Genomic DNA, 12,992 nt, shown 5'->3' with positions numbered 1-12,992 from the left:
CAAGTCTAAGGGTCTTTCAGACTTCGATGACAGCAACATAAACCAGAGGTAGAAATCAGACACATAAAAATTAAAGTTATTGTTTCTTTAGTCTTTAAATAGAATTGCTCCAGACGTCACAGAGCTACAACAATACAAGTGTTTGCACAACACTTCCTGGGAAGTACCTTTTCCTCCCTAGCTTACTAGAGTTCAGTGGCTAATCTCACCCTTTTTTAAAGCTATTCAAAGAGGGAATGGATGAGGGAATGTCTGAGTCAGAGGGCTTGCGTGGTATGTTAAATGATACTCATCATACCTTGAGCTTGGCTTGGATCTCTCTAGCTTTCCGCCTTGCCAGGACCTGGATGTGACTAGATACCTGCATTGAAAGACAAAATCCATCTTCATTCCAGAGGAGTACTTGGTAGCTACTTGCAGAAGTAAACATACTTTAGGCATCTTGTTCAATAGGGAGTTATTTAGGGTTAAGAGGAGGGGGGGTTGAGGTAGCAACGAGATGCTTTTCTGACCATAACTTAAGTGTCATGAAATGAGGTGGGGGACCAGCAAAGGTGGGCCATTTAAGGCCTTTTCCAATTAAAATGGCTTTATCAAGGCAGAGACCTCATCTAAAACTGAAGAACCCATCCTTAAATCTAGGGATTGAGAGTTCTGATCTCTCTGCTTCCCATCTTGGCCTCCTCTTGGGAGAAGGGAAACCCATGTTCCATATCCCTTCCTGACTGTTATATAATGACTCTCAGAACTTCCTCGTATCTACTGTGGGCTGAAATGCATCACAGAATGATTTAGGTTGGAAGGAACTTCTGGATGTCATCCACCAACCCCCTACCCAAAGCAGGTCTAGGTTGCTCAGGGCTTTGGCCAGCATAGCCTGGACTATCATTCCCAAATTACAAAGATTCCTTTTTCATCCTGTGATGCCAGATATTTTCAAAATCACAATTGCTGTCCATCTGTCTGGGCTGAACAAAGAATATTCATATAGAGGACCACTGATGTTCACTGAAACGTTCATTAGTAGACCAAACAAAATAACACACTGTTTAACAGTAGAAAAATTTGTGTGTCAGGATGTGGTTGGGAGACATGAGCATTACAGTCCTACTGTAAAATGCCTGAGCTGACTCTTCCCACCATCCTTATTAACCAGCTCAGCACAACAACCTCTTTCCAGCAAAGCCAGAAAGTAACAGCAAGTGAACAGAAAGGGATTCGTTCTCATAAGCCCTCATTATGTCTAGTGGTCCAAAGAAGCTAATGTTTACAGGGAAAACTTTACACTTACCTGTTTCCTTGTGCGTGTTTTCCCTGTTCTCAGCTTAATATAGCGGGCAATCAGCTCATTTCGGCCTGGAACAGAGAAATAATGCAAATACAAGTTTAGAAAGCTATGACCCCAGGGAAAAGATGCACAATGGAATTATCTATCTATAGAGATCAGCAGTGGGGTGATACCCTGTCACACTACTTTCTCTCTTAGAAAGGTATTAATTGGTTCACATGGCAGAGATCTGAGTTTTAGGACCAGAACTTTGGGCTGCAAATTCTGTTTCCCAGTTTGCATCTGTATAGCTTAAAATTACCAATAAAAAGGAGAATCATATGCTTTGCTTAATAATTACATTACCACAGTGTGTAGAAGCTGTAAACATGGATCAAGATCGCCAGTACAAACAAAGAAGAAAAAGGAAAGCCACTCACCCTAAAACATTCAGAAAGGCAAGAAGGAAGATCCAGGAAACAACAGGCCAGTCAGCCTCACCTCAATCCCTGGGAGGTGATGAAGCATATAATTCTGGAAACCATTTCCAGATACATGAAGGACAAGAAGGTGATTGGAAGTAGTCCACGTGGATTTACAAATGGGAAATCATTCGTAACCCACCTGATAGTTTCTACAGTGAGGCGACTATCTTGGTGGATGAGTACAGAGCTGTATATATATAGACTCTAGTAAGGCTTTTGATGCTGTGCCCCATAACATCCTCATAGGCAACCTGACAAAGTATGGGTTAGATAAGCGGACAAGGAGGTGGATTGAAAACTGGCCGAATGGATGGGCCCAGAGGGCTTTAATCAGTGGTAAAACGTCCAGTTAGAGGCAAGTCTCTAGTGGTGTACTGGGGCAAATACTGTTCAACATCTTCATTAATGACATGGACATAGTGCACCCTCAGCAAGTTTACAGACAATACAAAACTGTGAAGAGGCCGATACAGCAGATGGCTATGCTGCCATTCAGAAGGACCTTGACTGAAGAAATGGGCCGACAGGAATCTCATGAAGTTCAACAAAGGAAAATGCAAAGTCCAGCACCTGGGGAAAAATAACCCCAAGTACTAGTATATGCGGGGGGCTGACAATCTGGAAAGCAGCTTTGCAGAAAAGGACTTGGGGGTCCTGGTTGACAACAAGCTGACAATGCACCCTCATGGCAGAAGGCCAACAGCATCCCAAGCTGCATTAGGAGGATTGTTGCCAACAGATCAAGGGAGGTGATCCTTCATCTCTACTCAACACTGCTGAGGCAACATCTGGAGTACTGCATCCAGTTCTGGGCTCCTCAGCACGAGAAAGATGTGGACATACGGGAGTGTGGACCACCAGCAAAAGGTCCACAAAAATGATTAAGGGATCAGAGAATCTTTCATATTCTCTGATGAGAATATGATTCTCAGGGGACAGGCTGAGAGAGCTGGGACTGTTTGGCCTGGAGAAGACATAGGGAGAGTTTTATCAATGCATATAAATACCTGACAGGAGGCAATGAAGAAGAGGGAGCCAGCCTCCTTTCAATAGTGCCCAGTGAGAGGACAAGAAACAACAGACACATACTAAAGCACGTGAAATTCCATCTGAAAACATGAAAAAGAAAAAAGGAAAAAAAAAGAAAACCACAAAACTTTTTTACTGTAGGGGTGGTCAAACACTGGCAGAGGCTGCCCAGAGAGGTTGCAGAGTCTCCATCCTTGGAGATACTGAAAACCTGACTGGACACAATCCTGGCCAACCTGCTGTAGCTAACCCTGCTTGAACAGTAGGGCCAGACTAGACAATCTGAAGAGATCCCTTCCAACCTAAATGAGTCTGTCATTCTGTGACTCTATAAAGAAAATAAACAACAACGGGGAAATACATGGAAATAGTTACACAGAATTTATCAGTGTGACATGATACAGTGAATTAAAAGTGCTTTCAGGCTCTTGCAGGCATCCCAAAAAAGGAGCATTCTTCAGAAGACATATAGAGAAGGAAGCTTAGCTTTGTGGAAGGTTTGGGGAGCTCCCATAAACAGGAAGGTGGGGCACTGGCTGGGAGAGGTGAAGGAATCCTTGTCCGATTATGGAACAAGCATACATTGCAGGCTGAAGAGAGGTTTTACACCTTGATTTTAAGAGATGACACAGTGAGATTAGGCCCTTCAGGGCCAAGGGAAATGAAGACAAGTAGCTTTATGTTCAATGTGAGAGGAGAGGCAAATGCAGAGATGCAAAGAAAAGATGGTCACGGTGACAGATGAGGGAAATGGTATTAACAGCAACATGAATGAAATGGCTAATGAAACATGAAGCTACAGGGTCACTGGTACAGAATTTGAAATTGCTTGAAGAAGACTTAGGTACAGGATTTAAAAATCAGGAAGAGAGGCAGAGAAGGCTAAGCTACTGACAACTTCAGCAGTGAACAGAAGAAGCAAACTTAGACCCAATTCACAGCTAGCACCACAGAACTGTTTGAGAGTGGACACCAAGACATGAGGCAGACTATGCAGGTTCCATACACTGGCTCCCATGTATCAAATATAAGCAGACACACAGATTTTATTCTCTTCCTGTTAATGGAGTAATAAAGAGCAGAAACAGAAAAGCAGCAGCTACACATCTAGAACTCTAGGCTGATTCAAGGCAGAAAACATGACAGAAAGAGGAGGCTCTGCAAAATAATACATTTGTGGTGACCACACTAGCAGCGATATAGTACCTCAATAAAAAGTTGGGAGTGGGAAATGCAAGGCTGTGAAACATCTTATATGGCTGCAAGGAATGAAGCAAGAATAAACTGGGAAGCAAAGCCACAGCTCTTGTGAAGTTTATTTATAACAAAATTGTGAAAACTCAGTATTTTCTATGGAAAGTTTATGGGCTGAATGGAGAACTTGTACATTAGGACATCACAGACATCAAAAAAGCAATCAGTGAAAATAGATGCAATATTTATTCCAGTAGTTTAATATTCCATGAAAAAGTTGTCACTTTTTATTTTTTATTTTAAACCCTTGTTTAACTCAACCCTGAAAAAAATGAATGCAAGGAAGGACTCTGTGCTAGAGATTGACCACCCAACCCGTTAGGGAAGGGCTGGCAAAGCTCCTAATTCCATCTGTTTCTGAAGCAGAAGAATGTAAATGTCCATGACTGCATTTAGGCCGTGTTCGTGAAAGATAACCAAAGCACACACACAGGGATGGGAAAACATTTTACATTTACAGATCTTAATCTTTTCCTATTGGTGTCATTACAGAAGCTCTCCTTATTCCCCTGGGAGAAGAATCAGGTCTGTAGCTGAGAAAACAGCTCCAGCTCCTCTATACACAAATTAGGAACAATTTCTGTGCCAGAAACACAATGCCCAGCATGTAACCACTGACCTCTTCAGTTCCCACAGTTTCAGCATTAGCACGATGACATGCCCAGTAGAGTTTGATGGGAGCAGATGCTGTTATGCTGCCTTCCACCTGGCTGCTTTTCCAACCAATGTAACCATTTTTACAAAGCCGAGACCGATTACTAGCGACACATACCCACATCACCTTTTTCTAGTGCCAAGAATAATATTTATGGCTTTTCAAAGCCTCCATGGATCCAAGTTGAAAGGTAAGAAACAGCAGAAGTGATTCTTCTCACACAGATGCCGGCATATACGAAATTTCAGAAGGACAGTTTGACACACGTCAGAAGTGGGAAATGTGCAGAACAAAACAAGGTGCTCAAACCCCATTATCTATAAAGAAACAAGAAGGAAAATTTATATACATCAAGAGGACCCTTTGAGGGGCAAGGGGAATGAGTTAATGGAAGAGAGAGGAAAAACTAGCCTTGAGAAGAAGTGGATGTGGAGAATTTCAGGCAAACTTTTAAAGGGTGCATATTGGGCTATACTGACAATTTGAACACATGGAAACTCTCCAGACACTGGCTTAAATACGGGTCATCCTTGCAAAACTAATTTCAATGGATTCTCAACCAGATATAATAAATGTTATGGAGCAAATTTAGCTTGTGTTTCCATGAAAGTCAAGAAATTATACAGACTGAGCAGTCTGACAGAGCACTGTTCTGCTTCAGCAGTAGAGGGCTGCAGGGGTAATCTGTTTGAGAGGATGCCATTAACAGCCCCGTGCCAGTCACAGTTGATTCTAGCCATCTCCAAAATGGATGAAAACAAGAATCCATCAAAACCTCAACCAGTCGGAGGAGCACAAGCTACCTTTGCTCAAATGTATTTTGGAAAGGGCAATAGCCACTAGGGGCAGGAGACACACGAGGAGACACACAAAAGGAACCACAAAAAGGAGACGTGTGAGGATGCACAGAAGGAGAAATGCAAGATATGTAAAAAGACACATTTGGAGAAAAGGAGACACGTGGTAGAGGACATTGTTGGGGACATGGCTGGAAAAGTACTCTTGGAAAGAGGTGCTCTGTGGCAGAATGAGTGGACTTTGAGGCAACTGCAGCCCATGGAGGACCTATGCCAGACCAGGGACAACTCTGAAAGGACTGCAGCCCATTGAAAACCCACGTAGGAGCAGAGGAGCAGCAAGAAGCAAGGAGTACCAGAGGAAAAAAAATAAAAAGCAAGGACTGCCAGAAAGAAACCTTTACACAGTGACCCCAACCTCTTGCACCACCCAGCACATCATCAAAGGAATTAGGAGGGACTAAGTGTTATAGAGAATAAAACAAGGGAAGCTGAGACTAGGAAGCAGGGAGGTAAACTGTAGTCAAGCCTGGGAAAGTGGGAGGTGTTTCCCTCAGTGTGTGTTTAACTATTTGTCTTTGACAACATTAGCAAAAATTGCAAAGCTCTCTCAGGCCATGTACTTCACTGGAGAAGACTAGAGGGAGAGGAAACTGTTGTATAAATTGCATATATTAGAAGCTGGTATAGAAATTCTCTAGAGAGAAATTTTCTAGAGAGAACATTCAAACATGGATCCTCAAAATTTCCAGGTTTAGAATTCACTTCCCACTTGCCACCACCTCTCATACAGCCTTCCTCTTCCAGAAGTGTGTCCACACAGAGCCAGGGAAAAACAGAAAGATGGCAGAGTATATTAAGCTAATAAAGATACTGGTAGCAAAAACCCCAGATCATTCTACAAAGACATTAGCATCACAGGGATTACTAAATACAGAACTATGCAAGTTGCCAAGCCCAGTAACCTCTGCAGCAAGAACGTATTAAATTACCATGAATCAAAACTGCAAGAGAAGCAAGTCCTAAATGTCTTTTGTTTTTCTTATCAGAAGTTAGATGCAAGCAGGTATTATGCTGCTGGAAGCCTATAGGTTCGCAGTCTCTGGAAAGCACTTTCTTTGTTTCACAACCCTGGCTGCAGGGTCAGCAAAGTCTAGCACTCTTCACTTGGCTGGAACAGGCAGAGCTGTCATAAACTGTCAGATGGTTCATTTTTTAGAGCCATGTAAAGTGTCCCTCAGTAATCTGATCATATGTTGTGTTCTTAGAATAACTCCCGCTGAGGCCTGCTATGGTCACCAGAACCTGCCAACAGTTGTGCCTCCTCTGTCGAAACTGCGCATTGGGTTTCATGAAGCTCTAGCCAACATACCAACTGCAGCGCAGCACCCTAAAGCTCTTTATCCTCCCTGTAGCCTTCCCCTTGGAAGCATGGCATGAAAAAAGGAGTAAAGAGATACTCTCATGTTCTTTACCTCTCACTCCTAACAGATAAATTTCCAAGGGCATCAATTTAGCTCCCACTCCCTCTTACACTAAATTGAAAAATTTTGCATTCAGTAGTTACCCAGGAAGGTGTTGCTAAGAGCAGTGAATAAGGAGGCTTTTTGATTCTCCATTCTACACCTGTGCTCCTTTCAATATAAGAGGAGAGAAGTGTCTGCCTCTGAGGAAAGGGGAAAATCAAGGAAATTCCCACAGCCATAGAAAGCATTTCCCAGTCCTACCTCAAAGCTTCGTGCTGACTTTCTGCTAGTAATGGTATATTACTGCTTGTACAAGAGGCAAATAAAGAATTCCATTAAGCCTTATGCTTCCTTGCACACCTGTTGCCAAAGAAAGTAGAAGAACCAAAAGCCTCTCTTCTGTGATGAGTGAGAGCAAAGAACTCAATGATTTCTGCAAAATCCTTCTGGTGGGAAACTGCATGAAAGTATCTGCTTCTTGGTAGCGATATCTTTTCTGTAGCCAGAGCAAACATATGCACCTACCTGTGAAGTGCAGCAAAGATAAGAGAACTACAGAAGCAACTATCCAGCTGTATCCAGTGAAAGGTTAATCAAAGCAAAGTCAAGGAAGCCATCTCAACTATCATTTCAATCTCTTTGTGTCATTTAATGATAGCTCCTGGGACATGGCTGTCTCCAGAACTTGCTAAGCATTTAGTTAACTGTTGATTAGAGTCAACATAAACATAATGAACTGTGTGCATCAGACAGCATGACAAATAAATCTAGACACAAGAGGGAATTTAAGGACACCTGAGCTGCCCACCAAATGTCAATGTTTCTCTATGCGTACGAACCAAAACTAACTGCCAAACAAGTCTTACCAGGATGGCATTTAAGGCAAAAGCAGTGCATGTTATGTTAATATGTGCATGTACAACATGGAACTAACTGCCACTGGGATCTGCCCCGATACTTGCCTCCCTGCACAGCCTTACTTTCCATCTCTCATTCCACTGCTTCCTCCTCTCAGCTACACTAAATGCCTTTCTGGGCATCACCTTTTCCAGAAACAGGGCCGCCCACGTCAAAACCCACATTTTTGTCTTTCTGATGGCTAATCCCATTTTCCCACCAAGATGCACAGACATTCAACTCTTACTGATATAATCCTTAACATTAGCTTTAATGCTATCTTTACTAGACTTTCTCTTCATCACAAACCATCTTTTCTTACCAAAGCCTTGGTGAGAAGATTCTGCTAGCTTCCCAATTTCCCAGCCCAGCTTTTCAGGAAACTTGTTTATGAAGTTTTAGACTTCTGGCCTCTATCTCTCCTATAGGTCTTTCTCCCCCTCTTTCTGAGCTTTGTCTTGGTATACAACTTATATAATACAGTGATGATGTTCAGCACCCAAACTCTTTCAAAGGCTCAATCCTTCCCTGCCTCTCTGTTTCAGGTCCTACTTTTACTATTAATTCCACTACGAGAGCTGAGGTGATCCCCAAAGTCAATAAAAATTCTGCAATAACCATCTCCCTATTCATCCCTATCTTTCCATCTCTCCTTAGGAACCTCCATTCTCACTCCCCCACCATTAATCTCTAAACTCTGCTGTTTGCTCTTCACTGGTCTTCAGTCTTTGTGGTACCTATAAACTAAACATACTGAGCAAGTAATGCAGCATTGTGTCTTGTTTTTCCCATTTATCTGGACTGCGACTGTGGCAAATCCCTGTGGAAAGTAGCCCCAACAGCAGTGGACAATCCCAAGAGCAGCATATTTATTTTTAGTTAGGAGCAGGAGACAACTCTTTAAATGATATATTAATCATGACAAAGCTTACTCTGATCAAGCTCCTTTTGAGGCTTTTTTTTAACAACCTGTATTTTTATTCCTAACTTCTATACTGAATCCAGAGAACTGTATTCAGGAGGCAATAAAAGAACTTAATACACCACTATGACCATCATACTGGGATCACTTCCCATGAAAGAGACCATAGAAAACCATACTGCATTTTACTGCACTGGCCTATCCTATGAATACATCTCTCCCCCCACCAATGCAGAACTTCAGTGCTTAATAGTCAGGTTTGAGTTCCCATAGCACAGTTACACATACCAGAGGATTTTATATTCAGCTGTGAGAATAAAGTTTCCTTACTCTGATCATTTATTCCATGCTGGAATTTGCTCAGTATTGACCTTCCACAAGAAGATTCCCTGAGCTCATGCAGTCCCTATAATAAGGGGATTTTGAGATGAAGACTCAAAGAAAGCTGAGCCAGTACTTCTGAAAAATATCGGAACAATCAGATCCCTGAAAACACGATATTGAAGAGATTAGCACCACTACATTGTAAGCTCTTCCCCAACATACCTGTTTTCATCATTTGACTGTGCAAGTGCTGAGCTCCTTCCTCTTCTGAAATGGCAAAGAAGTTGAAGCTTTATTTTCTGGGCAGAATGTGCCTGTCAAGCATCTCATGTGGGGAAATGACAGTCGGGTGATCAATCTGTCTGAGGTCATAAAACTCAGTGATCTCATTTACTAACTGGTCTAAACGCTGAAACCCTGTCTTGTGTAAAAGGCCTTTTTCTGGGAAGGTTAGTGTTTAATCATCTCCTTTTCCACTGTAAAACCTAAATTCACACCTAGAAACACAAGAAGTGCTATCCCCATTTAGAAACTGCTGTTTCTTGATGGCCAGTTTAAGACACTTCATGCAAGGTGCATGACTGAGGGACAATAATTACAGACCCTGCAGGATTTGGGAAGTTTCTTATTGGTTCCAAACAAGGAGTGGAGATAAATGAAAAGTCAGTCACCACAGGTGTAGTTACAGCAACAAATTCTTCATCAACAAAACAACCTGAAGAGGTTCCCCTCTCCTCAGCTGGTCATTCCTCCTCCTGCAATATTCCATCAACTTCTGTGTGCAGCTGTACCAATTAAATTGCTGGAAGAAGGGGAGGGGGGCATGGGAGAAGGACTGACATGCACCACTCTAAACTAATTACCAAAAATTCAAAAATGAGCCCCCTCACCCCCCATTTGGATTTTGTTGTTGGTCTTGTTTTGTTTTTCCCAATCAGCCTATTTTTAATTGGACTGGTGAACTGGTTCATGTTGTGGCCACATGAACCACGGCACTGGTACAGCAGCAAGAACAGAGAAGGAATCAAGGCAGAACTTCTTAAACCAGTTTTGCCACCAGAGAAACTGTAGCCTGGAACTGTACTCCACCTAACCCTCACACACATACACACTGGTAAGAAAATGGGCAAGGCTCTTCCTGTGCTTGCATCATTTGTCTAAAGGCTAGACAGAGTTAAAGTGCCTCCTAATTACTGCCCCAAAGGCATGTGGAGTTATTCCTTGTAAAGATGAGCTTTTACTAAGGTACAACAATGTATGCATGCAGCAATCGCCATCAGCTTAATTGGAAGCTCCAGGCTATGTAGCTCTTCACCACCCCTCAGCCTTTAATACAGTTTTTCAGTGCATAAATTGAATGTCCTCATCAGCTGTGTTTTCCCACATTATCACCTAAGGCCATAGAAATGTAAGATTATCCATCCAGTAAGTACTCCTCCATATACACATGAAGGGCTGGAACAGGAACAGAGCTGGGACTTGTTCTGGTGCTTCCCAGAGTAAGACTGATGAGAATCTTATAGAAATTGTTTGGATTCAGTTTGGCTGGGATATCCCACAATCACACCAAAGCAGCTGCATATAGTAATATGACTCCTTCATATGCCAGAGAGTGTATCAGATAACACCCAAAACAGCCAATAACAATCCTACATGGAAAGGCATGTCAAACTAACAGCTTTCAGTCTCTTAGGACACTTGAGAATGACAACATTATACAGGCACAAACATACTTTACTCACTAAGGCCCAGGTTCAGAAAAACATGACCATTGAGGGTAGCACGGAAACTAATGCTTAACTATAGTAACATCCTCCAGTTCCCATGAGTCCAAGTTCTACATTACAGACCCAGACATCTGCTAAATTCTTCCTTAGGTCAATAAACGTCTTGTCTGCTTGTTTCAATAATTTCCAATAGCTGCAGCATATCTGAAAGCAACTCTCAGTAGCGATTCAGTGATATTGCCTCAAAGGACAGCAAAAACTTCAGCACCTCTCCTCCTCATTTTGCGGTCAGCTGCCTCTGGTGGCACCAATAGTACACTGTTTCTTGCAGATTTCTGCCCAAATGCTAATCCTGTGCACATGCCCACATGACAGGCTGACCAAGTACTCAAAGCTTCAACTATCACAGAAATCGGAGCTAAAGGGGGTCTGTGAGATCCATGCAGCCACTTTCTGTGTGACCAGCATAGAACCATGCAGTTCTCAAGGCATCTGGCCTGGCCTGGCTTAGTCCTGTGAGGAGTTCTGACTGCTTCACTTGACATGTAAGACTAAACCAGCACCCAGTCCTGGTCAACTGACTGAAAATTATGCAGCAGCTTCAAGGAAAGCAAAAGAACCCAGAGACTGTTCTTAAATTATATGAATAAATGAATAGTGATTTTGTAAGTGCCACTTCACCCATCTTCAGTTTTTGCCATCATAATTTAGAATGCAGTCATTGTCCATGATTACTTTAAACCATCAAGTTATAGCTCCGACTTAAATGAATAGCTGGCTACTGCTGAAAAAGTGCCTTTTTCCCCTAACTCCCTCTCACCAGATCGTTACACATGTCAGTTCAGCTCTCTAATCTGGCAGAAATCTGTCCGGCTCATTTTGCCAGAGTAGTTTGCTATCAGTTTAGCAAACTAAAATGTATCAGCAAGGAGTCTGCTGGAAACTGAAGTTAGCCTAAAGAATGGGAGCACAAAACCAGCAGGAGAGCAGGGGAGCAAGAAAACTGGAGTGGCAACTCCCTCTTTTCTTCTGCAGTGAACTGTTAGGTCATCTCACTGTTTCTGAAGGAAATATACTCTTGGTCTCAACACAGAACAGTTTTACATCATCCCAGCACTAGCAAAAATAGTTGTTAAAGATGTCATATTCTGTAACAGGTGAAAAGAGAATGTGGACAGAAAAGCCTAGCGAAAACACAGGCTTCATAACTGGGTAGCTACCCAGGAGCTGGTCTGGATAATAGCTGAATTCTACCAAACTCATAAAATTTCCTTACAGTGGCTTGTGATATTCCCTCCCCCCCAACTCTCTTTTTGCTCCTAACACTGGAGCAATTCTGTTCTATGTTCTTTAAACACCTGTTCCCTGACTGAGTTTACAGCATAAGCCTGATAGATAGCTGGGCAACCACGATTCAGGCAGTGACAGGAGAGGAGGAACAAGAGGATGACAAAAGTATTTAAACTGCAGGAATACCTAAAAATGCAGAAGGAAATTTGCAAATATCTAGATGCTTCAACTACCTTCTAGGTGAAAGCTGCTATATCTAGAATTGTCACATAATTTTCCTCCAATCTTAGCCATAAAGAATCAGACTGGACATTAACAGCTTAAGTAGAGCTGGCTTTGCCTCTGGGCACAGGAACAGATGAGATGACCTTTGAAGGTCCCTCCCAGCACCATTTCCTATGATTCTACAACTAAAGATGATGATCTAGTGTTCATATGCAGGAATGCTCATAATCCCCAGTCAAGGTTGAAGGCAACATTGTGCTAAATACCACACATGCATGTGTGTTTCCCTGTAATACTGTCACGCTTAGAAATAGACCTATGTCTACAGCACTTGCAGTCAACAACTTGGGTCATTCCTATTGGGTTATCTCATCAAGCACTGGTTACACTCCTGGCACTCCAGTCCAAAGGCTCCAATCTAACCTCCTGAAAAGAGATTTGCAATTACTGTACAAATCACACTCGAGAGGAAAGAAGAGTGATCCTAAAGACATATTACATGAAAAAGTTTCAATGAAAAGTGTCATTTCCTCTTCAAGAAGCTAGAGACAGAGCAAGACCATGCCTGTATATGTGCATGCAGTGAGCCTCAAAGAATTTGAAGGAGTACCCAGAAGATGGGTCACAAGTTCAAGGTGACAGCAATGAGGAACA

At 42.4% G+C, this 12,992-nt stretch overlaps 1 protein-coding gene across 5 annotated transcripts in view; it reads right to left on the bottom strand.

Annotated features, from left to right (window-relative positions):
* TEAD4 (TEA domain transcription factor 4) overlaps positions 1-12,992 on the bottom strand; it is a 59,713-nt gene that overhangs the window by 24,736 nt on the left and 21,985 nt on the right. For all 5 annotated transcript variants that reach the window (XM_072878730.1, XM_072878737.1, XM_072878762.1 and 2 more), the window contains 2 exons: positions 1,292-1,356; positions 299-361 (listed from right to left, as the gene is read on the bottom strand). In XM_072878730.1, coding sequence (XP_072734831.1) covers positions 299-361; positions 1,292-1,356 — 128 coding nt within the window. The remainder of the gene's footprint in view (positions 1-298; positions 362-1,291; positions 1,357-12,992) is intronic.

This window comes from Ciconia boyciana, chromosome 1 (genome assembly GCF_034638445.1).
Source record: "Ciconia boyciana chromosome 1, ASM3463844v1, whole genome shotgun sequence".
Lineage (NCBI taxonomy): Eukaryota > Metazoa > Chordata > Aves > Ciconiiformes > Ciconiidae > Ciconia > Ciconia boyciana.
The sequence above is the reverse complement of the archived record's forward strand: the minus strand, read 5'-3'. Positions and strand labels throughout refer to the sequence as shown.